The sequence below is a fragment of the Zootoca vivipara genome, chromosome 9 (genome assembly GCF_963506605.1).
Source record: "Zootoca vivipara chromosome 9, rZooViv1.1, whole genome shotgun sequence".
NCBI lineage: Eukaryota > Metazoa > Chordata > Lepidosauria > Squamata > Lacertidae > Zootoca > Zootoca vivipara.
In genome coordinates this window covers 12,236,487-12,262,459 of record NC_083284.1, presented here as the reverse complement: position 1 = coordinate 12,262,459, position 25,973 = coordinate 12,236,487, and the positions used below count along the sequence as shown (strand labels likewise).

Genomic DNA, 25,973 nt, shown 5'->3' with positions numbered 1-25,973 from the left:
GCCCCAGTCACTCTGGACAGCTTCCAACATATATAAAAACAAAACAAAACATGAAAAAGCTTCCCTTCAGATGTCTTCTAAAGGTTGCATAGCTACTTAGCTCCTTGGCTAAGTCGCATAACTCCATACCCTCCTCCAATGTTTCTCCGCTGAAAATAGGGGCGTCCTAAGGGAAAATCGGGATATTCAGGGATCAAATCAGAAACCGGAACGGCGTCTGTAAATCCGGGACTGTCCCTGGAAGATAGGGACACTTGGAGGGTTTGAGGTTGGGCTTTAAAACTTACACCGAATCCTCTCTTACTTCCATTTTCCTGAACTTGAGATACGGTTCATTTTACACACAAACACACACTTACTTTTGCTGCTGTCTTTCTGAGAGTCTCGAAGCCTCGGCGGCCAATTTCCTAGCTATGAAATCTTCCCTCTTCAGCACTTCCCCGCTTCCTCGGAAGCCCAGCTCCACCAGCTGGCGAGCCATTTCTTCGTTCTGAAGGAGCAAAAAGCGGCAGATCAACTGAATCGGAAGGAGCGACTGTGCACTCAGCAAGTCGCCAATGTTTCGAGGCGAGAGCTGCGGAGGGGTCACTTATGGCCAGGCCTTACGGTTACTGGTTTTTGGAAAGCTGCTCCGAGGGCCGTTTTGGCTAAAGGGTGGAGTATAAAAACGCCATATGCAGATGAGTCAATATAAGCTGCTCTTGAACCTTAGGCCTCATTTGGTTGGTTTCTCTTCACTTTCTTCATCTTGAAGCAAAATAAAAAAAAAATCCTTCAGTAGCACCTTAAAGACCAACTAAGTTTTTTTTTTTAAGATATTTTTTATTAAGCATTTTTTTAAAACACAAAATTGCAAAAAACACAAAAATACAGAAATACATCAATACAAACAAAACAAAACATATCAACTTCAATCAGTTTTTTTTATACTCATTGTCTTTTTGGCTTCCCCACTTCCCCTCTATCTGATTTTCCTTTTTAAATACATCTGTAGCAGTTTCTATTTCATCTTTTTTACTTTCATCATATAATCCTTTTAATTTTTCTTGTACTCATCTTTCTACCATATACCAAATTTCCTGCATTTTAAACTCCTCTTTTTATCCCTATTGCCTTTACTTCTTTATTTCCCTGGATATTCAAACTTCTTCTTTTTTAAAAATAATTCCCTACATATATTTTAAACCTCCTCCATTCTTTTTCAACTTTGTCACTTGCTTGATCCCGAAGTCTTCCTGTCAGTTCTGCCAATTCCATAAAGTCCAGCATTTTCATTTAAAGACCAACTAAGTTTTTATTTTGGTATGAGCTTTCGTGTGCATGAAGTGTGCATGCACACGAAAGCTCATACCAAAATAAAAACTTAGTTGGTCTTTAAGGTGCTACTGAAGGATTTTTTTTATTTTGCTTCGACTCAGACCAACACGGCTACCTACCTGTTTCTTCATCTTGCTTTGCCTTTTTTGCTTACGTACCACATGTCTGTGGTGAGGACTGGCAGGCCTGCGTCCTTGCAAGGACTTTACCTACTGGTACATTCTTGAAAGGCCTTTACCTGCTTCCTTGCAAGGCTGTCACCAGATAGCCTAAGGCAGAGGTTTTCAACCGTTTTGAGTCCACGGCTCCCTTGACCAACTGCATTCTTTCTGCGGCACCCCATGGGGCTCCGGAACCCAGTTATGTCACCCCTTGGCTGCAGAGCCGGCAGCCTCCCATCCTTTTTCGAACACCCACCCTGGTGGAGTGTTCCCTCAGGCTCCTCTCTTTCTGGGCAGCTACTGCGCCTGCCCCTGGTCTCTGAGCTTCTCCTCCACCTCAACCACCACCACCCCAAAGAGAGGTGCCTCCTCACACTTCCCCATAGGGGCCTGGGGCTTGTATGTCCCTTCCCAACAGCAAGAGCTAGTGGACTGGCTGGCTGGGCTCCCTCACCCACTTGCTTTCTTACTCCGCGGCCGCCTCAGCTCCTAGCAACCAGCACCCCCTGGCCAGCCCCAGAGGCACCATTTGCCTGTGGCGCTTATAGCCAGGGCTGCTGCAACAAATAGCTCTGCACAAGCCTTTTGGAGGCAGAGATGTGAGAAGGCACCAGAGAATGGAGGGGAGGAAAGAGGAACAGAACCCAGTGTTTTCTGCGGCACCCCATGCCATCATTCAAGGCACCCCAGAGTGCCTTGGCACACTGGTTGAAAACCACTGGCCTAAGGGGCAGGGCCTTACTCACTGGACCAAACTCTTGGGACATTGCTGGTTGGAGGGGTGGGGCGGGGCGGTTCTGATATCTTTTCACTGCTCCAAGTGTCTAATGTGTTTTATAAACGTTTTAAAGCACCTTTTAATCTGTTTGGTTTCAAATATTATCTTGTTTGGTTTTAGTTAGGTTGGGGTTGTTTTCAATGCTTTTAATGGGGGTGGGGGCTATTTTAATCTGGCTGCAACTGTCAATTGCGTTTTGTGGTTTTTGTGGGTTCTTTTGTTTCATTGTTGCCAGAAGAAAACGTCTTTTAAAGGGATAGGTTCAGGGCTGCCCCAGAAGTGGGCCCTAGCCAATAGGATGGCTGGGGCAGGTTCTATGGGGGGGGGTGTTATGCATTGGGACACCCAATCTCAGTGATCACGGACAGGAAGAGGAGATACGCTAGGACCAGATCGTGTCATTACCAAGAAGGCAGGTTTGGTCGTCGTTTGAAGACTATCACTGCCTCAGGGTCTGGTCCTTACTGGAAGGATGCTAGAATCAACAAGGGAGACCCACAGGACCTGAAGGTGCTGCTGTGGAATACCAGCAGGGCCGGCTCTAGGTAGACCCCCGGTGGCGCAGTGAGCCAGGGCGCTGGGCCGGTAGGCAGGGCGCCGCGCGGCAAAGCCGTGCGGAAACCATGCTGCGCCCTGTGAGGGCGGGGGTGCTGGAGCAATCTCCGCCCCTCAGCGCCAGGGCGGCCGACCTGCTCGAGACTGCCCTGAATACCAGGTCAATGATTCACAAGACTGCTGCTATCCATGACTTGATTGTGAATGGAGGGAATTGGCCTGGCATGTGTAACAAGAGACTTGGTCGGACGAGGCGGGTGGGCCTGTCCTTGCCGCTGCTGGTCCACCAGGTTTCTCTTACGCACAGTAACCCAGGTCATATGGGCAGGGAGGGGGGCGTGCAGTGATTTTTAGGACGTCATTAGCTTGCACCAGACGTCCTATTGGGGAGACCCAGTTTTCTGTGTGCATGCTCTGGAAGTTGGGCAATAGGGGCAGTACAGGATTCGTATTGGTGTACCGACCTCCCCGCTGCACCAAGGATTCCCTGCCTGAGCTGCTTCAGGTCGTGGCAGATGTTCTCCTGGAGACACCTAGTATGGTTGTCCCAGGGGATTTCAACATCCATGCCGACACGACCTTACAAGGGGCTGCTCGGGAATTCATGGAAAGCATGGCCTCCATAGGGCTGTCCCTGAATAAGTTTGGCCCAACCCATAGCCGCGAACATACCTTAGACCTGGTGTTCAGTTCTCTGGACGTGGGTGATCTGACATTAAGTAAAAGTGAAACAAAAGAAGTGCCATGGTCGGATCACTTGCTGGTGCAACTAGACTTCTCTGTGACCCTACTCTGAGACCCACCAAGGAGGTGGGACCACTTAATGCAGGCATCCCCAGACTTCGGCCCTCCAGATGTTTTGGACTACAATTCCCATCATCCCTGACCACTGCTCCTGTTAGCTAGGGATCATGGGAGTTGTAGGCCGAAACATCTGGAGGGCCGCAGTTTGGGGATGCCTGACTTAATGGATCCAAATAGTTTCCAAAGAGTGGTAGGGGATGTTTTATTCCATGTTGATGGTCTCTCAGCTGATTCCCTGGTGGCCCGCTGAAAATTTCTGCCACTAAGTCTGAACATCCAAGTTTTAAAGTTTTACAGTAATCTTTTTTAAATCATTTCTAATTTTCCACACATTTATCCCAAGCTGGCATCAGAGGCTGGCTTGCTGTCAACAAGGAACAGAGTTATCTGTGGTTCCTGGCTTTCTCTCTCTCTCTCTCTCGTTTTAATATAAAGTTCAGTTTCAAATAGTAAAGTAGGCAAACAAAAAACAGAAAATAGAGAAATTCAATTTATATACCTGTATATGATATATGCAATAATTATAGTCATTACTCTGTTCAGTTTTCAAAATATATCTTTCTAAATATATCTTTAAAATGTGCCAATTTAAGGCACTCTAGTGGACTTTTAATTGTGCAGCTATAATGCTGTTTTTCAAACAGATAGTTTAAAAAAAACACGTGCAAATTCTTCTTGTTGTAGCATTTGTTATAACTGTGGGCTGCCCTAGGAGTCTTGGGTGATCAAAGGGCAGGGTGAAAAGGGAAATAAATGCCAGCTTAGATAAACTAAAAAGCATAGCCACAGGAAAGAATTGCCTAGAAAGAGAAATATGAGGGCCCAGGTCTAGGAAACATCCAAGTTACGTTTGTACAGACAACAAGTGAAGTCTCATTCTTGCCTACTTGGGGCAGCTGGCATCTCGCTGCCTCTCTCATCCTCACATGAATAGTCAAATAATAATAGAATTGTAGAGTTGGAAAGGACCCTGCGGGTCATCTAGTCCAACCCGCTGCAAGGCAGGAATATTTCACCCAACATGGGGTACACTGCTGTTATTCCTTTTATTTTGCCAATGAGGAACAAAGGCTGAGAAATATGGGCCACCTACATATTCCTGCACTGGAGGGGGTTGGACTAGATGACCCACAGGGTCCCTTCCAATTCTATGATTCTGTGAAATGGTGGTTTGTCAAAGGCTACCTGAAGATGCCACAGCAGAGCTGGGAATTCAGTTTGCATCTCCTTTGTCCAAGTCCAGCAATGTACTCACTGGGCATTGTAGACAATACAACCTTAAAAGGTAAAGGTAAAGGACCCCTGACAATTAAGTCCAGTTGCGAACAACTCTGGAATTGCAGCGCTCTTCTCGCTTTACTGGCCGAGGGAGCCGAGGTTTGTCCACAGACATGTGGCCAGCACGACTAAGCCGCTTCTGGCGAAACCAGAGCAGCGCACAGAAACGCCGTTTACCTTCCCACTGGAACAGAAGCGTAGGAAGCTCAGGTGGTACCCGGTGAGGAAAATTTCTTGCCACCCCCCCCCCACACACACACACTGATTTTACTTTGCCTGAAAAAATGGTTTTACGTTATTTTCTTACAAAGGAAGAATAATAAATAATAATAATAGTAAACTTTTATTCATATCCTGCCCTCCCCGGCTGAAGTCGGGCTCAGGACGGCTAACATTAGATACAAAGCATTGGTATGAAATCAAACAATAATTAAATTACCTCCTTAAAACATGTCAAAAATCAAACCAAAGTCTAATTAGACGGCTTTCTGCAGGGTTAGGGTTGGGACCAGTAAGTGCTCTACTGAATTGAAATGTCAGCCTTCCTGGCATAGGAAAAGGGCCATGTAAACCGCTATTTTCATGGAGGAGGGTCAAGATATTAACTGTTATGCATGAAATTTTATATATAGCTATATAATCCCTAGTGTAGAAAGATAAGACCTTTGGAGCAGGCATTTTTTTTAAAAAAAAGTTTTTACGAGCCGCCCTAGTAGGGCAGTAGTTGTTCCTTGATAATTTGTCACACACACCCTCCATGATGGCACCTGGGGCGAACCGCCCCCCCGCCCCCCTTTCTACGCCCCTGCGCTGGAGCGGTACCTATTTATCTACTTGCACTTTGACGTGCTTTAGAACTGCTAGGTTGGCAGGAGCTGGGACCGAGCAATGGGAGCTCACCCTGTTGCGGGGATTTGAACTGCCGACCTTCCGATTGGCAAGCCCTAGGGCTCAGTGGTTTAGACCACAGCGCCACCCGCGTCCCTAATACAACCTTTGTTGTTGTCTAGTCGTTTAGTCGTGTCCGACTCTTTGTGACCCCATGGACCATAGCTCTGTTTTAAAAAAGGGAATTGCTGTTAAAATGGATTACTTTATGGATTCATTGCCAGTCATTCCTAATGTTTAATTTAAGTCTATGAGGCAGTTAATCGTGGTCAAACCTTTAATCTTGCTGCTCATAGTGGCTGCTACCACTCCAGCCCAGTGGTCTATGATATGTGCAGGATGATGGGGAAACCTAAGAGGCAGGATTCGGGCGTGGAGGAGGGCAGCTGCCGCACCTCAAAATTAGTTTGGTGATCTCCCAAGTGCAGAAACTTGCTCTGCATCTGCTGCTCTGAAAATTAGGAATATAAACTGCACAGTACTATATAAATAATCAACATGAAGGAGGAGGGGCAACAGTGGGTGAGGTTTGACAGGCATGATATGGCTTGTCAATCACCGACTATGGAGCAGTGCTATAGGGCAAGCCTGGGCAAGCCCACACTTCTGCAACATACAGCAATCTTCTCCTACTGCCAACCTTCTTAGTGCTCGGTAAGCACCATTTAAACAAAAGTGAAATAACATTTCCACCTAGTGGCAACCTTGAGGAATAACCACCCCAGTTTAATTCAGTTTAATCCTTCTAGAAATATCAACAACCTCAGATATGCAGATGACACAACCTTGATGGCAGAAAGTGAGGAGGAATTAAAGAACCTTTTAATGAGGGTGAAAGAGGAGAGCGCAAAATATGGTCTGAAGCTCAACATCAAAAAAACCAAGATCATGGCCACTGGTCCCATCACCTCCTGGCAAATAGAAGGGGAAGAAATGGAGGCAGTGAGAGATTTTACTTTCTTGGGCTCCTTGATCACTGCAGATGGTGACAGCAGTCACGAAATTAAAAGACGCCTGCTTCTTGGGAGAAAAGCAATGACAAACCTAGACAGCATCTTAAAAAGCAGAGACATCACCTTGCCTACAAAGGTCCGTATAGTTAAAGCTATGGTTTTCCCAGTAGTGATGTATGGAAGTGAGAGCTGGACCATAAAGAAGGCTGATTGTCGAAGAATTGATGCTTTTGAATTATGGTGCTGGAGGAGACTCTTGAGAGTCCCATGGACTGCAAGAAGATCAAACCTATCCATTCTTAAGGAAATCAGCCCTGAGCGCTCACTGGAAGGACAGATCGTGAAGCTGAGGCTCCAATACTTTGGCCACCTCATGAGAAGAGAAGACTCCCTGGAAAAGACCCTGATGTTGGGAAAGCACAAGGAGAAGGGGACGACAGAGGACGAGATGGTTGAATAGTGTTCTCGAAGCTACGAACATGAGTTTGACCAAACTGTGGGAGGCAGTGGAAGACAGGAGTGCCTGGCGTGCTCTGGTCCATGGGGTCACGAAGAGTCGGACACGACTAAACGACTAAACAACAAAATTGTATTTCTGCTTTTTTGTTAACTGCCCTGAATATTTTGGACAAGCAGGATATAGATGCTTTGCATATTTATTTATTTATTTATTTATTTAAAAAATGAAGGCCCAGGAACATGTCAAACTGAGACAAACCATGGTTTAGTTCAAACTCACTGACTCCCAAGAAGACTGTAGCCATTTTACTCCTCCCCAGACTTTTTAGGTCAGCGCAGCAACTATGCTAAAGTTTGGGTTAGTGTGTCTGAAGCCAGGATGTGGTTAAGATCTTGGCTCCCTAACCACTAACTGTACACATGGTTTGTTCTGTGTTTGCAGGTTGTAATAATAATAATAATAATAATAATAATAATAATAATAATAATAATAATAATTGTCAGGGGGCCTTCCTACAGGGAGCCTCCTCCCCTCTTGCTAACCAGCACTTCGCCCAGTGAGAGCAGCAGCAGTGGGTCAGGTGAGGGGAATCAGGAAGTGAGGGAGACGGAGGTGTCAGGGCTCAGCGAGGTGGGAGAGCCCCTGTGCCGCCAGGACCAAGAGGTGGAGGGGAGCAGGCAGCCCCTTCCGGCGCCCGAGTTAAGACGCACCACCAAGGAGGCGTTTCAGGGTGCCCAAACTCTCATGCTGGTCCCGTAGCCGGAAACGTCCACTCCCAGATTCTGCAAGTGACTGAGAGGTCATGTTTTTGGGCTATCTGCACTGTAAATACTATGCACAATAAAACTCTTAAAGACAGAGCAGACTCGGATGTTGTTACTCAAGAGTAGCGACAACAACACCCTTACAATAATAATTTATTATTTGTACCCCGCCCGCCCATCTGGCTGGGTTTCCCCAGCCACTCTGGGCAGCTTCCATCAAAAAATTAAAATACATTAAAATATCACACATTAAAAACTTCCCTGAACAGAGCTGCCCTCTTTGACATCTGATGGGAGGGTGTTCCACAGGGTGGGCGCCACTACCAAGAAGGCCCTCTGCCTGGTTCCCTGTAGCTTTGGTTTTCACAGTGAGGGAACTGCCAGAAGGCCCTCGGCGCTGGACCTCAGTGTCCGGGCAGAACGATAGGGAGACGTGAACCACGACCCTGGATTCAGACAACACACTAAGCATACTCCCCTTTGCATAGAGTGACCCAAGAAACTTCAGGTGAAATGTGGATGCCTGGCTTGCTTTCCATACCATTGAGCAGCCTTGCATACTTGGCAAAGCTCAGCAAAAAAAGCCTGCCGATTTGACTTTGATTGCAGGCGCAATTTGGGATTTGATAGCTCCCGGCTGGAAATAAGACTTGAAAGTGGTGGGTTGATTTTAAGCTATTCATAAAGCCTAGTACAATACAATCCTTTTAAGGTCTTTGTTCTAGGCACTTCTAAACGTGAGCACGCATTTACAAAAAGACTTAGGCTAATAATAAAGACCATGCAACATAGGCCAAAATAGGATTTCTCCAATCATCCAGAAGTTCTTTCATTCCCCAGTTAGCAGGGGCCAAAAGGCAGCCAAGATGGAATTATGGGTTATCACAGGCATTCCTAAACTTGGCCCTCCAGATGTTTTGGGACTACAACTCCCACCAGTGGTCAGGGATGATGGGAACTGTAGTCCCAAGACATCTGGAGGGCCAGGTTTTGGGGTGCCTGGGTTATCACCAAGGACAGGAAATAAATTGTGAGCATGGCGGCTGCTTTCTATGTATTGGACAATACCATAAGTCAGCATCCATAATTTACAGGCATCTTATGTTCACGCCATGTAGCAAAGGTGCAAAACTTCACACCTTGGCTAGCATAAGCAATTTATTCCCACAGATTTCACTCCAGATCAGCCCCACTAAGTCTGTCCCCTGAGATTTTACAAGAGAAACCCCACATTCCAGCACAACTAAGCAGCGTAATGTAGCACTGGTTCCTGCCCCCCCCCACATTCCCCATAGATATTTCCCTTGGCAACAGCACCAATCTGCACTGCTGTCTTCAGTTACCCCACAGCACCCTGTAGCAGGTTCTTTGTATTCCTCCCCACCACCTCCTGCCAACTTGCCTTTCATTTTTCCCATATCAGTCTACAAACAGGCCAAACCCTACGCCAAAGGATAAATGGACATAAATCTGACATCAGGAACCACAAGACAGAGAAACCAGTAGGAGAACACTTCAATCTCCCAGGACATTCTATACAAGATCTCAAAGCAGCTGTTTTATTACAGAAAATTTTCAGGAACAGACTGGAAAGAGAAGTTGCTGAATTGGAACTCATTACCAAGCTTAAAACCATGGAGCCGGAGCACCTGGGATGAACAAAGACATTGGATTCTTATCTCATTATGCATGATCTAGCTTTCTTTAGCGCCTCAGCCCTTGCTTTCCCCCGCAGGACCAATTGCAGTCATCAGCAGTCGTTAACAGCCATCTACAGGTTTACCACTCCCATCAGCCCATCACCCATTCCCACCCCCCCACCCTCTGTATATACATAAGGGTCTGACACTTCTGTTTCAAGTGTATCTGAAGAAGTGTGCATGCACACGAAAGCTCATACCAAAATAAAAACTTAGTTGGTCTTTAAGGTGCTACTGAAGGAATCTTTTTCGTCTGCAAACTGCATCACTTCCTCCATCCTATCTACTCACTGCTTTAACTTTTGCTGGGCTGCCCCGATTGGTTGATTCCTACCCAGATAGGATTGCTAGCCAGCCTTTAACCATGGTCTGTTGTTGGCTTACATCTCTTGGCTCGTTAGGGAGCCACAATCCAGGGTCCAGGTGCAACGGTATGCAAAGCTTAATTATAGCTTCCAGGTTTATTTCTCCCAATTACACCAGGGGAGGAGCGAAGCAGGAGCGAGCAGGCAGTATGCACAAGCATGCTGCTCATACACAATAACCCATGGTATCCCAGGAACCCTAGGTAGGCCAGGCACCCCCAAACTTCGGCCCTCCAGATGTTTTGGACTACAATTCCCATCTTCCCTGACCACTGGTCCTATTAGTTAGGGATCATGGGAGTTGTAGGCCAAAACATCTGGAAGGCCGCAGTTTGGGGATGCTTACCCTAGGTTAGTCTTACATGCAAACATGGCTCTAATTCACACATTATCTTAGAAGCATAGTTGCTGCCTCAAAATATCATGCTTGTAGCTGCATCAATGCTATATGTATGTTTAGATCCTGGATCACGTAGGTGTAGGAATGTTCAGGGAGACAGGAGAGGATATATTGCAGGCATCCCCAAACTTCGGCCCTCCAGATGTTTTGGACTACAATTCCTATCATCCCTGTCCACTGGTCCTGTTAACTAGGGATCATGGGAGTTGTAGGCCAAAACATCTGGAGGGCCGCAGTTTGGGGATGCCTGATATGCTGTTTAATAATATCCTTCCAAACTTGTGTTAGCAAGTTCTATAACTTAGCAGAGTTCTAACATTCCTCCTTTTAAATACACAGCTGTTAGCTTGTTGCAGGCTAGTTTTAGCCTCTCAATATAAGATTCCTGGTAATCCCCTTTACTTCCCCTTAAAAAGAATAGACACAACACAATCTTGTGTAAAAAGTATAAAATACGTTTACTCACATTCAAGTCACAGATGGATCCCTGAAGGCAGACTTAGGTTACAAAAGTATATACATGTGGAATCTATCCCATGTGATCTGTGGGCTGGAAGCCAACAGGACATCTCTAGCTGAAGAGCTGTTGCTTCTTTGTGGAATGGAGTCGGGGGGGGGGGGCGGCTTTGTGCCAGGTCCTTTTGTCACCTAGACAGGTAAGGTCACGCCCATCTCTAGTCGCATGTAGAGGAAGTTTGTCCCAGCCCAGGAGGAAACAGGAAGTTTTCTACTGGCTGGTGCAAACACCACCTTTCATGTCCACTCTAGGAATGTTGTACTTGACTGCTATCTGTGTTTCACATCCCACAGTAGGCACTTTGCACAAGAACGTGAGCAGCCTCTGTGGAGGGGGCAGAAAGTGGCATATGTCCTTGAGATCATAACATCCGTGCCTCAATACAAATGCAATGTACGGTCTGAGCTACAAGAAGACAAGTGATATTTTTCCTAGGAAAAAGGTGCCTGTAGTCAGCAACAAACACGGGGGGGGGGCAGTGGGAGGGGCACGACACCAAAGCTGGGTGGTGAGGGCAGGTTAGCTGCTTGACATTCCCTTCCCCTCTCAAACACCTACCGGAGAGCTGCTGCCCAGGTGAAGAGGCCTCACTCTCCCCACCCCGGCTTTGGGAAGCGGGCAGCAGAGCTCCAGGATCCTGTCAGAGCATTGTGACTCATTCCCTAAGCTGGGCAAATGCTTCCTGGGCTTTGGGAAGGAGGCGTGATGCTCTGGCGGGGTCCGAGAGGACTCCCGCCCTCCTTCCCCTCTCCAAAAAAGGTGGCGGTACTGTGTACCATTGCGTACCTCCAGGTAAAAAAAGCACTCAGGAAGACCAGAATGATTCAGTTACAAATCCTCTACCCCACGGGTGTCAAACACAAGGCCCGGGGGCCAAATCCGGCCTGCCAGACCTCGTCATGTGGCCCGCCGTGCGCCCCAGCCAGTGGGACCCAGCAGCGGGACCTTGCTGCTGAAGCGCGTGCTGACAAAGCGCCAACAAACAGCTGGAGCCTGGGGGGGTAGAAAGGCGGCCGGAGCAGCGCTGCGTGGAGTGCCCCGAGCCACAGCAGGAGAAGGAGGAGGCAGCTTGCCGGGTCAGCACCCAGCAGCGCCGCATGGAGAGCCCCGAGCCTCTGCGACGCAGCAGTGCTCTGTAGCACTTTGAATCCTCCTCCTGCTGCCACGGCTCGGCGCCTGGAAACGGCTGCTGCTGCTGCTGAAGCACAAAGCACCCAGCAGCACCGCGTGGAGGAGGAGGAGGATTCAAAGTGCTACAGAGCACTGCTGCGTCCCAGAGGCTCGGGACTCTCCGTACGGCGCTGACGGACACCGATCTGGCAAGCTGCCTCCTCCTCCTCCTCTTGCCGCCGCCTCCTCCTCCTCCTGCCACGGCTCAGCCTCATGAACGTGAGCTCAGCAGCGGCTCAGCCTCACGAACGTGCAACTCTGAGGCTTTACGCACGTCTCCTAAAACGGACACCCGCTGCCTCATGCTGCACGGGAAATGCTTTTTGCCCCTGGGTCCCTTCACACTCTTTTCTGGCGCTGAATCAAGGCGGCGACCCTCCCCCTCCCTTTCTTTCTTCCTCTCTCTCGTTCTTATTCTTTCTTTCCCTCTCCTTCCTTCCTTCTTTATCTCTGTCTTCTCTCCCTCTTTCTTTTTCTTTTCCTTCTTTATTCCCTTCCTTATTTCCTACTCTTCTTTCTCTCCCCTCTTTCCTTCCTTCCTCTCTCCCTCCCACTCCCTCTTTCCTTCCTTCCTTCCTTCCTTCCTTCCTTCCTCCCCTCCCTCTCCCTCTCCCTCTCCCTCCCCTCAGAGACATAGGATGCTGCTTTATACTTCTGGCCCTTAAACCCTGGAACCAGGAGAGCAGCTCCAGCGAGTCAACCTCAGCCAGTCCCTTTGGTGAAGGGTGGTGGCTCACTGGCAGAACATCTGTCCTGCATGCAGAAGGACCCCAGCATCTCCAGGTACCAGTAGCTCTGCAAAGCTCCTGCATGAAACCCTAGTGAGCCTCCACCACCCAGTGCAGTTACCAAAAATCATTTTTCAATAAATTGTACAATAATTGTACATTTGAATATCTACTTGCCATTATTCTGACTATGTTAGTTATTACTTACATTATTACAAAAAACAGTAATAATTGAATGCAGTGACAATAATTTATGATAATAAAGAGTGGGCACATAGTCCTACAGATACAACCGGCCCTTTGAGGGTGACCAAACTGCTGATGCGGCCCCCAATGAATTTGAGTTTGACACCCCTGCTCTACCCCAATGCCCAAGCACATCTATGTCCCATTTTCCCAAACAGCTGGTGCCATTTCACTGATAGGAAGCAAAAAATGTCAAGCCCCCCTATTGCATGAGCAGCTCACCTGTAACATTCTAGGAGTTGTTCAGCTAGAACAGGCATCTCCAAACTTCGGCCCTCCAGATGTTTTGGACTACAATTCCCATCTTCCCTGACCACTGGGCCTGTTAGCTAGGGATCATGGGAGTTGTAGGCCAAAAATCTGGAGGGCCGCAGTTTGGGGATGCCTGAGCTAGAACCTCCACAATCCCTGACCACTGGCCGAAGGGGGTTGGAGTTCACCAAATTATGGAGGGCCACAGGTCCCCCACACCTGGCCTAAAGCAAACACTTCCTTGATAGCTCAGCTGGTTAGAGCATAGTGCTGGCAATGCCAAGGTTGAAGGTTTGATCCCCGTATGGGACAACTACATATGCCTTCCAACTCTACAATTCCCCAAATGCTGTTGTGGAGGAAAATAATGCACAGTGGCTCCAAAACTGCCTTCCAATTGTTATCCTTCATATTCCCACATTTTTAATCTCGAGAGCAGAGCTTAGCATTCCTCTTCATAAAGAACCACGCGGAAAGATTGTTTTTGCAGTGAGCTCTTAATTCACTGCTCCACTGAAGCAGCTAATTATATTTAATATATCTAATTCTAACACTAGCCCCTGTACATCCTCACACCTGATTTAAGCTGTCAGTTGTCCTGTCAGTCTTATGACTCATCTCTTCCCCTTCTCTAGTCCCTTCCCTGCCCCAACTTTCCTCCACATTCTCCGCAATCTTCTTAAATATCTCTTGGAGACTCTTCCACCACATGCTCGCCCTTGGAGTCTCATTGTCAAAGCACATGGCATAGAATATTAGAGAGAGAAAGGGGGGGGGGGAGAGAGACACAGGAAAGGGAACGAGGAAACAAAAAGAGATTAATGAAGGGCAAGGACGAGATATGATGTGCAGTCAGAAGAGGAGAGAGGAGATAATAAAAACCTGCAGGATTAAACTGTGTTGGGACTTTCCCCAAAAATTCACCCCCAGAGAATAATGCTTCTTGCGTTTAGCATTTAATTTGTAAAAGTCAGAAGCAGCACTTTCCTCAAGTCTACAGAATGGAAAGGGGACAGGACTAGTCTCTGCTGCTGAAAGCTGGGCTTTCTTTGGGGAAAGAAAGCGGGTGGTGCTGTGGGTTAAACCACAGAGCCTAGGGCAGGCAGCCCCAAACTTCGGCCCTCCAGATGTTTTGGACTTTGGCCCTCCAAATGTTTACCATATTCCCCGACCACTGGTCCTGTTAGCTAGGGATCATGGGAGTTGTAGGCAAAACATCTGGAGGGCCGCAGTTTGGAGATGCCTGGCCTAGAGCTTGCCGATCAGAAGGACAGCGGTTCGAATCCCCCGACGGGGTGAGCTCCCGTTGCTTGGTCCCTGCTCCTGCCAACCTAGTAGTTCGAAAGCACATCAAAGTGCAAGTAGATAAATAGGTACCGCTCCGACGGGAAGGTAAACGGCGTTTCCATGCACTGCTCTGGTTCGCCAGAAGCGGCTTTGTCATGCTGGCCACATGACCTGGAAGCTGTACGCCGGCTCCCTCAGCCAATACCGCGAGATGAGTGCTGCAACCCCAGAGTCGGTCACGACTGGACCTAATGGTCAGAGGTCCCTTTACCTTTACCTTTTTTATTCTTTCCTTTCTTAAGTTCAGGAAAGAATGTGCGACAAAATGTGGACAGCCAACTTCCATTGCAAAGGCAGAAAAGCATTTGAAAAGGGTTGGGCCAGGCATCCCCAAACTTCGGCCCTCCAGATGTTTTGGACTACAATTCCCATCTTCCCTGACCACTGGTCCTGTTAGCTAGGGATCATGGGAGTTGTAGGCCAAAACATCTGGAGGGCCGCAGTTTGGGGATGCCTGGGTTGGGCTGTTCAGAATGGCACAGTTAAGCAGGGAAAGGCCTTGTACTGTGCTAGATATTTTGTGTCACACCTTGTGTACCATTATAGTTGCTGTGCCCTGGTTATACCTAGACTGGACTACTGCAATGTTCTCCCCATGGGGCTGCCTTAAGAGACAGTTCAGAAACCACAACTAGTATAAAATTTGGTTGCTAACTTGTTACCAGGAATGTGGCAGTCAGAGCAGATCACATGGATATTATACAAACTGCATTGCTTACATATTAATTTCCAGGCTTAATTTAAAGTGCTGGTATTTGCCAAGTCCTAATAGCCTGGGGCCAGGTGATCTTAAGAACTGTCTCACCTGCTTGGGCTACAAGATTAGTTTTGGAGGTGCTGCTCTCTGAGCCATCTTTATTCGACCGGCCGATACAAAGGACAGAAACTTATTGGTGCTGGTTCCAGAACTATGAAATTACCTCCATGGAAAGATCCAACAGGCTCCTTTTCTTCCAGCTTTAAGATTGGTTTTGAAAACTGTTCCTTCCCCGCTGTTTTAATTGCTTTTATTGACACTGATTGTTTCCCCCCCCCCCAAAAAAAAATACATATTAACTGTATTGTTTTGTATATGCAGAAAAGTGGATATAAAGAAACTGAATAATAATAATAATCAATAGTTGCCTAAATGATTATCCATGTTTGTTTGTTTATTACATTTTAAACCATGTTTTATAGTGTACATGGGATTGATATAGTATGATGGCAGTATATAATCTTTAAGATAATGTTTTAGTTTTCTGTTACGTTGCTTTGACTGTATACTCTATATTTGACTTTCTTCAGATTTTTTTATTTATCTTTTATTGATTTATTATGCTGTAAACCGCTTTGAGATTTTTCTTAAAAATATAAAGCGGTATTAAAATAAAATCAATAAACAAACAAACATACAATGTAGATAGAATATTAACACAGTCAGCCATCCACTGCAGCAATCAGTGGAGCCAACTTGAGTAAAATGGGGGTGTGGGGAGCAGATAAGCCCCGCCCTGCACATTTGATCAAATGACACGTGTACACACACCATTTGAATGGCAATGCCCATCAATTTTGGGAGGGCCTGGCCCCCTCAAAAAAAATTCTGGGGGGAGTGAAGATCCCTAGGAGTTGGCTGCCATGACATCAATAGAAAACATTCAGCAGGATGTTCACAGTAAATGGAACGATACCCTCCTCCTCACTATCCAGCAGGGACAACTGCAGCAAAAGCAGAGCAGGGAGATGGCAAAAGTTAACCTGCTCTGCAGTTGCTCCTTAAGCTGCTGGGGTTCCTCCCCTACCCCGTCCGGGCTCCAGGGTTGCAATGCACTCTGCACATGCTCGGGCGACCTCTCGGCTTTCAGGAACGCGAGCCCCCTCCCCCCTCACAGACACTCGCCTCCAAGTAATACAGGTCCTGTGTGGTGATCTGCGAATCCAGGTAATCCTCGTAGGTGTTGAACTGGGTGAGGATGTGGTCCAAGGTGGCGCTGGCGTCTTCGCCCTCGATGCCCGCCATCGCCGACGCTGCGCAGGCTCAGAGGCCGCGGCGTCCCTGGCAACCGTCTCCACCCAGCGGGGAATCCCCGCCCACTCTCCTCCGAGCAGCCAATCGGATCGGCGGTGCTGGTGCCTGGCCACGCCCTCTGCGCCGAAACGACCAATTGCTCGTTAGCGTTTTTCTTATGAATGGAACTCAAAGGGGCAGCCCGCGTAACTGATAGTATTTGGTTTGAACGCTCAGCTCCACGGTGGTTTTAGGGGCTGGATTCTGTAGCAGTTTCTATTCTTCGCAAAAATAATAATAAAAAAAATCCCGCGATAAACCCCATTCTGCCTTCACTGGTGGACCTTCCTCACACCTGTGCTGTATATCATAGAATCGTAGAGCTGGAAAGGGAACCCACAGTCATCTAGACCAACCCCCTGCAATGCAGGAATCTCAAATAAGCATCCATGACAGATGGCCACCCAACCTCTGCTAAAATCTCTCCAAGGAAGGAGCCCACGACCTCGCGAGGAACAGCTCTTACTGTCAGAAAGTTATTCCTGGTGTTCAGTTTTATCTCTTTAGTACCCAGTGCAGCCTGAGCCAATGCTCAGTGAATCTCAGGATAGGGCCCACTGTCTTCATGGGGCTTGCACTCAAGCAATAGCTCAGTCCTATGAATGTCAGGTGCACCTAACCTATGGGGGGGGGGGTCAATGGGTTTTGACACACCTCACCCTGCAACACGGGTGGCACTGTGGGTTAAACCACAGAGCCTAGGGCTTGCCGATCAGAAGATCGGCGGTTCAAATCCCTGTGACGGGGTGAGCTCCCGTTGCTCGGTCCCAGCTCCTGCCAACCTAGCAGTTCGAAAGCACGTCAAAGTGCAAGTAGATAAATAGGTACCGCTCCGGCAGGAAGGTAAAACGACGTTTCCATGTGCGGCTCTGGTTTGCCAGAAGCGGCTTTGTCATGCTGGCCACTTGACCTGGAAGCTGTACGCCGGCTCCCTCGGCCAATCATGCGAGATGAGCGTGCAACCCCAGAGTCGGTCACGACTGGACCTAATGGTCAGGGGTCCCTTTACCTTTACCGTGCAAACAACCTGCCTGAAAGGCGGCAACCCAATGCATACTTAAAGGTAAAGGGACCCCTGACAGTTAAGTCCAGTTGGGAACGACTCTGTGGTTGCGGCACTCATCTCGCTTTACAGGCCAAGGGAGCCGGCGTTTGTCCGCTCTGCGGACAGTTTTTCAGGGCCATGTGGCCAGCATGACTAAGCCACTTGTGGCACAATGGGACACTGACACCAGAGCAGCACACGGAAACGCCTTTTACCTTCCCGCCGGAGCAGTACCTATTAATCTACGTGCACTTTTTGGTGTGCTTTCGAACTGCTAGGTTCGCAGGAGCTGGACCGAACAATGGGAGCTCACCCCATCGCGGGGATTCGAACCGCCGACCTTCTGATCAGCAAGCCCTAGGCTCAGTGGTTTAGACCACAGCAGCGCCCGCGTACTTACTTGGTATACTTACTTGGGAGCAAATCCCATATCACTTCTAAGTAAACATGCCTAGGTAAGAGTGGTACCACCCAACGCATAAACCAGGGGTAGGCAACCTAAGGCCCATGGGCCACAAGTGGCCCACGGTGGTCATTTAACCGGCCCACGAGCTGCGCCCAAACCAAGCCGCCCACTTGGCGAGTCCCCGTGCATTGCACTAAACCAGCGCGGCACGGGGACTCGCTTTCACGGTGCTGAAAATCACATCTGCACATGCGCAGACGCTGGAAGACACGGGCGCTTATGCGCATGTGAAATCTGGCCCACGGAGGGATCTCCACTGGAGTAAACTGGCCCAGGCGAGGTAAACCTTGCCGACCCCTGGCATAAACTGAGTGTCAGGCTTCGTCACTGACATATCAATTCCCTATGGAAGATCATCAGTTTTTGTGCCATATTGGAGAACTGCTTGGCTCAAAGCACGGCGTGACCGTTGGCTGTTTATTTATTTAATAAGGTTATTTTTAACCTGCTTCTCAATCGAAGATTCCCAAGGCAGAGCACAATTAAAATTGATTTGCTGACGCTGAAGTATTAAGGAAACTTTTTGTAGTTCCCCACATCATGGTTCAGAGCTGGGCTGCCCCACCTAGAGGCAAGGTAAGGCAACTGCCTCGGGTGGCAGGATCCACAGGGGCAGCAGATCAAGCCTTCAAAAATGCTTTGTCTTGCGCTGCTACCGCAGTGGTAACAACCACTGCAATGTGCACCTTGGAAGCTGGATCTGCCACTTCCTCGGCAGAGCCTGCCCTCACCCTGTGCCGCCTCTGCAGTGGCCTCTCGGTGAATAGGAGGTGCTGCTGGTCTCCTCCCACCCTTAGGGGGCAAATAACAGGGTCTGCCCTCTGGAGTCTCCTGGGCTCTGATTCAGAAAATATAATAATAAGTTAACACAGGGATGGGGGAGTAGCTGGATTGTGGTCCGTTGGCTACTTTTTTTGTAGACCCTAATTGGGCAAAATATCCAACTAATTTATACTTTGAGCATACAAGTTAATGGACTTTAGTTAACTACGTCCATTTATTTCAATGGGTCTACTCTGAGCTTGACTAGCATAGAATACCATCCATTGTGCTTGTTGATTGCTGGGGTTCTTGCAACAAGAAATGGACTAGGTGTGGAGCTCAGGAAGGTACACCTGATGTTTTAAACTGAAAAGTTGCATCCTGTGGGTCACTTAACACATACATAAGCTACGTATGTTTTAACAATGAAGAGATTTAGTGCACTATGCATTGATGCACAATGCATTAAACATTTAAACACCATTCCAGTGAACTACAGGGATTCTAGTAAAATAAAAAATAAAAAATGCAGATAACGCAAGTCACCCGCCAATTCCTAGGGGCCAAGGGGCCTTTGCCTCCCCCAATAAAATATTTGAGGGGGCCAGGAGTCCCCCAAGCTGATGGGCATTGCCATTCAAATGTATGTGTGCCACATGGCACGTGATTGTGGGGCAGTATTTTATTCAAGTTGGCACCCCTGCACTCACCTCTGCTTCAGTTATGCCCCAGATCTGCTATCTCTAGGAGGCAGGCTGCCCCAGCCTGTCTAATGGTAGGGCCAGCTTTGTTCCCCGGATGCAAACCTCCTGGAGGGGCCATCAGACGTCTCATACATGGTGCTCTTCCAGGATAACAGTTCAACAATCTAATTTCTACTGAGCAACAGCATTCACCATTTGCCTTCTCAAGAGATTCCCTAAGGAGCAAGTTGCCCTGCCTGATCAGTACCAGAGAGATTCTTCTCTTTCCGTCTGATGGTCTGGAAGCATGTGGCGAGGATAACCTGATGTGACTTTCTCTCTTGTAGCTTTCTCTTCCTATTATTAGTGTAACTCACGCTGCAAGTGTTTGCGCAAAAAATATATGGGAGAAAGCCCCATGAAGGCTAGCTGAAAAGTAACTAACGAGCTTAGGGGAAAATCCACCTTTCGTGGTAGGTTTTTTTTTAGTTAGAGCCACACAGTGCTCCGAGAGAAGGGGGAGTGTGTGTATTTGCACTGGTGGGTCAGAATTTCACTCCAGAATTCTAGTCTTAACAAAGAGAAAAATAGGTCACATGAAAAATGATGCTATAAGAGAACTGTTAAAGGACAAGAAGCATATGTTGAGCACAGTTGGAGCAGCAAGCCAACATCTATATCCATTAGAAATCTCTCTGCATCAGTCAAAAAGAAGAAGAAGGAAATGACAGCTGTGTTTCTTACATCTCTCTTGTGCCATCCAATATGCTGATCCGGTTCACGATCTGAGCTCTTTGTGATGTCACCCAGAAGATTGCTTCCTCCCACATATACAGTGGTACCTCGGTTAATGAACACAATTGGTTCCGGAAGTCTGTTCATAAACTGAAGCGTTCATAAACTGAAGCGAACTTTCCCATTGAAAGTAATGGAAAGTGGATTAATCCGTTCCAGACGGGTCCACGGAGTACTCAACCTGAAGCGTACTTACTTAACCCGAAGCATGGGTGTAATTCAGGCATCCCCAAACTGCGGCCCTCCAGATGTTTGGGCCTACAACTCCCGTGATCCCTAGCTAACAGGACCAGTGGTCGGGGAAGATGGGAATTGTAGTCCAAAACATCTGGAAGGCCGAAGTTTGGGGATGCCTGGTATAATTGGTTCCGGAAGTCTGTTCATAAACTGAAGCATTCATAAACTGAAGCGAACTTTCCCATTGAAAGTAATGGAAAGTGAATTAATCCGTTCCAGATGGGTCCGTGGCGTTCGTAAACCGAAAATTTGTAAACCGAGGTGTTCATAAAACAAGGTTCCACTGTATCTACCTGCACCATAAATTCTGGTCCGTGCAGTTTGAAATCTTTCTGGAGTAGATGGTCAATACAGAACGATTGTTTTGAATGTTTTTTTAAAAAGATTTTTTCGATGCTGTACTACTCCACCCTGACGTTTTCTGAGAGGGCAGTCTGTAAATACCCTTTATGAATAAATAAATAAGGTTTCCCCTACCCCTCCAACCTGCTCTGACTTGAATCTCACTGAAGCCGTGGCGGATAGGACTAGGCGTTCCCAAAATGCTGGAGCTGCCAGTGAAACCATCAAGTTTCCTCTTCTTCCCTATAGCATGTGCTGAGGAAAACAAGCGCTATGAAACCATCACATTCCGCATCTCCTCGCCTCCTATGTGGTTGTCTGCTGCAGCGTAGGTGGGTGGGGGTTCAGGGTGGGTGGTGCAGAATGTTCTCCCCAAAGAAGCTTGCCTGGCACCCACTTTGTTGTCATTCTGATCATCATTACTATTACTGTTATCATTCATTAAATCTGTATACTGCCGTTCACCCGAAGATCACAGGGCAGTTCAAAGCATAAAAATACAAAATGAGAACACATCATAATGAAAACCAAACCAATAACTCTTCTCTGACAAACATAGAAGGTTCCATCAGTCAAAGGCCTCGCTAAAGAGAAACATTTTTGCCTGGCGCCTAAAGATATATAGCAAAGGAGCCAAGAGAGCCATCCTGGGAAGAGCATTGCATACCCTCCAACATTTCTCCAAGGAAAATACAGGCGTCCCTTCCAACATTTCCCCAATGAAAAGAGGAACATCCAGAGCTATTTTTCTAGAAAAAGAGGTAGAATCATAGAATCATAGAGTTGGAAGAGACCACAAGGGCCATCCAGTGCAACCCACTGCCAAGCAGGAAACACCATCAATGCATTCCTGACAGATGGCTGTCAAGCCTCCGCTTAAAGACCTCCAAAGAAAGAGACTCCACCACACTCCTTGGCAGCAAGTTCCACTGTCGAACAGCTCCTACTGTCAGGAAGTTCTTCCTAATGTTTAGGTGGAATCTTCTTTCTTGTAGTTGAATCCATTGCTCCGTGTCCGCTTCTCTGGAGCAGCAGAAAACAACCTTTCACCCTCTTCTGTATGACATCCTTTTATATATTTGAACATGGCTATCATATCACCCCTTAACCTTATCTTCTCCAGGCTAAACATACCCAGCTCCCTAAGCCGTTCCTCATAAGGCATTGTTTCTAGGCCTTTGACCATTTTGGTTGCCCTCCTTTGGACATGTTCCAACTTGTCAGTATCCTTCGTGAACTGTGGTGCCCAGAACTGGACACAGTACTCCAGGTGAGGTCTGACCAGAGCAGAATACAGAGGTACCAATACTTCCCTTGATCTAGACGCTATACTCCTATTGATGCAGCCCAGAATTGCATTGGGTTTTTTAGCTGCTGCATCACACTGCTGACTCATGTCAAGTTTGTTGTCTACCAAGACTCCTAGATCCTTTTCACATGTACTGCTCTCAAGCCAGGTGTCTCCCATCCTGTATTTGTGCCTTTCATTTTTTTGTCCAAGTGTAGGTGCCAGAACTCATCATGAATGCCTCTCCTGTTCTCTTATAATGGTGATGGAGCCCACCTGAGAGGTGCCGGAACTGAGTTCTGGTGAGCTCTAGCTGGGGGGGGGGGAGCCCTAGGCATTGCACAAGAGGGGAGCCACCACAGAAAGATCCATTCTCTGGAGCTCTTGTGGAGGAGGAAGCACATGAAGAAGAGCTTCAGAGGATGATCACAGGGTCTGGGTTGGTTTATATGGAGAGAGGCGACCCTTGAGGTATTGCGGTCCTGAGCCGTTTAAGGCTTTATAGGTCAAAACCAGCACTTAGAACAGGGCCAAGAAACTAATTTTGTCACCAGCTGAAGACTTTTCTTTTCTCCCAGGTCTTTTAACAGTGCAATCATTTCCACAAATCTTACTGGCTCAGTGTTTCAGACAACCCGAAGTATGCTGTATCCCTGTTGCACACTGTTATGGTATTAAGAGGTATGCAAATAAATAATAAATAATAGATAAATATTCATAATCAGATGATGAGGTGGCAAGCCAACCTCCCAGCCATCATTTGCATTTCAGGATGGAAATCCAAATGCAGAAACTCCGAATAACTCAAACGTCTCATCCCGGCATTCGCCGTGGTGTCTTCCAAGGTGAATCATTCTCGATGGTGAACTCATTTTCAGGGCCAGCTGCAAAGAACAAGCAACAATCTGAACATGTATGGGGAGTCAGAAACAGACACATTTGATGAAACAGAAGTGCTCTGGGAGGGGCTGCTGTACAAGCTTTCGCAAAACCCATGAACTGTGATCAAAAGCCTGAGCCGACGGAAAAGACTCTCCTCCTGCTATCGCATTTATCCTCAAGGACAGATAGATTGCCAGGACTGCATTATTTAGGGATGCACAGAGCCGAGAAAGTGATGAGGGATTCAGAATGGAGAACCTCCTCTCAACTCTGAAGGCGACAATAATAAAAGAGCCTTGCAGGATTGTTTCTTTGAGAATCTTAAATTGAATATATATATATATATATATATATATATATATATATATATATATATATTGTCCTTTTCACGCTTGCAAGACTTTGCTCCCCTAAGGTTACATTAACTTCAATGGAACCAGGTTCTGGAAGGGTGGGGCTCAGGATCTGGGGTCCCAAATCACTAGCAGGGATGAATGAATCTGTCAGTTTCTCATTTCTGCCCCCCCCCCCCAGTCTTAAGGTCAGTTCTCCACATTCCCGCATCAGGTTGCAATTCTTTTCCTCGTGTAATTTCGTGAGCATTTTAGTGCAAATTTCAAATATGCATGTTTTGGCAAGCAATTTCCCCTCATATGATGCAGTTTCCTATGTTGCCTCTACCACTATATGCGTTTTTCTGCACACATTCCTCTAATATACACAAACTCTGCCTTCACCAACTTGGCACTTGGCTGAGGCTGGTGCCAGTTGCAAAAATGAACATCTGCAGGGCACCAGGTTGGCAAAGTCTGAAGAATGACAGAACGCATTCTATATTCTGCAACAATATGTAAGCGTTTCACCAGCTGGCTTCAAAGATCAAACGGTCCACATTTCCAACATGAAATCCCGCGTTTGTTTGCCTTGTGCCTATTCAGAAGCCGCAAGCCGCAGTGATGGGTGCGTATGCGTTGAATTGCCATGACAGCTGTTCTGAGATAGGGTCATTACGGCTAATGCGAAAGGAGGGAAAAGGCCATTACAGTAATCTCAAATATGCGTGTCGTAACTGCAGTTTCCCCAAACAGCCTAAGGATTTAAGACCTGCTAGATCAAAATAAATGTCCATCTTTGGCAGATTCTGGTTTCCAACAGTGGCTGTTTGAAACTGGGCAAGAAGGCAAATGCCCTCCCCTGTTGCTTTTATCCAAAGGACCGTATGAAGCTGCCTTATAGACCAAGTCAAACCATTGTTCCATCTGGCTCAGTAGTGTCTGCACCAGCCTTTCCCAACCTGGCGCCCTCAAGATGTTGTCGATGTGGGATGTATCATCATGGAAGCAGTCAAGTACAACATTGTCCTGTTGCCTAGAGTGGGCACACTGGGGAATGTGGCTCCAGACAGGGAGGACTTCCTGTCATACCTGTTCTGGAGTCTCCTCCCCTTGTGTGTGACCAGGTGGATGGGTGTAACCCTAGCTGCAGTGGCGTAGGAAGGGGAGTGTGGTGGGTGCGAGCCGCCCTGGGTGTCATCACTGAGGAGGGTGACAAAATGACAAAAATATGTGTTTTTAAAATAAAATAAAAAAATGGGGCTCACAACACTTTTTTTGAAAAAGATAACTCCCGCACACACACACCACCGCCTTCCTATGCCACTGGTAGCTAGGTGAGGCAGGGGGCGCTGGGCACCACACCGCAGTGTGCCTGGAGCGTGCCTGAGCCACATGTCTCTTCTGAGGGGGAGGTGGCGAGCGGACTGCCTGCAAGCTCCACGCTGCTTTTTTGCTTTCAAATAATTTTTATTCATTTTCCAATGTTGCCAAAATACAAAAACAACATTACAAAAGCAAAAGCACAAAAAAGATAAAAATAAAAACGTAAAAACATAAAACATACAAAAGAAAAACATCATTTGTTACATTTTTACTTAACATTGTAGACTTCCTCGATTCCCCTCTCACTGGGTCCATTTTAGAATTCCATTTAAGCAATTTCCATCTTCTATCTTTGTTGTTGTTTAGTCGTTTAGTCGTGTCCGACTCTTCATGACCCCATGGACCATAGCACGCCAGAAGCGGTTCTGGTTCGCCAGAAGCGGCTTAGTCATGCTGGCCCCATGCGGACAAACGCCAGCTCCCTTGGCCTATAGAGCGAGATGAGTGCGCAACCCCCAGAGTCATCCGCGACTGGACCTAACAGTCAGGGGTGTTGTTGTTGTTTAGTCATTTAATCGTGTCTGACTCTTCATGACTCCTTGGACCAGAGCACGCCAGGCACTCCTGTCTTCCACTGCCTCCCGCAGTTTGGTCAAACTCATGTTCGTAGCTTCGAGAACACTGTCCAACCATCTCGTCCTCTGCCGCCCCCTTCTCCTAGTGCCCTCAATCTTTCCCAACATCAGGGTCTTTTCCAGGGAGTCTTCTCTTCTCATGAGGTGGCCAAAGTATTGGAGCCTTAGCTTCAGGATCTGTCCTTCCAGTGAGCACTCGGGGCTGATTTCCTTCAGAATGGATAGGTTTGATCTTCTTGCAGTCCATGTAGCTTTTTGTCCCACATAGAGATTTCTCAGGAGACAGATGAGGTGTTCAGGTACTCCCATTTCTTTAAGAACTTGCCATAGTTTGCTGTGGTCGACACAGTCAAAGGCTTTTGCATAGTCGATGAAGCAGAAGATGATGTCTTTCTGGAACTCTCTAGCTTTCTCCATAATCCAGCGCATGTTTGCTATTTGGTCTCT

General features: G+C 47.4%; 1 protein-coding gene across 1 annotated transcript in view; it reads right to left on the bottom strand.

The window, feature by feature from the left end:
- The window catches only part of CFAP299 (cilia and flagella associated protein 299), a 325,747-nt gene extending 309,037 nt beyond the window's left edge, over positions 1-16,710 (bottom strand). The window contains exons 1-2 of the mRNA XM_060278392.1: positions 16,566-16,710; positions 360-490 (exon numbers count right to left, since the gene is read on the bottom strand). Of these exons, the coding sequence (XP_060134375.1) occupies positions 360-490; positions 16,566-16,685 (251 nt within the window). The 5' untranslated portion in view covers positions 16,686-16,710. The remainder of the gene's footprint in view (positions 1-359; positions 491-16,565) is intronic.
- Positions 16,711-25,973: the final 9,263 nt, after the last annotated feature.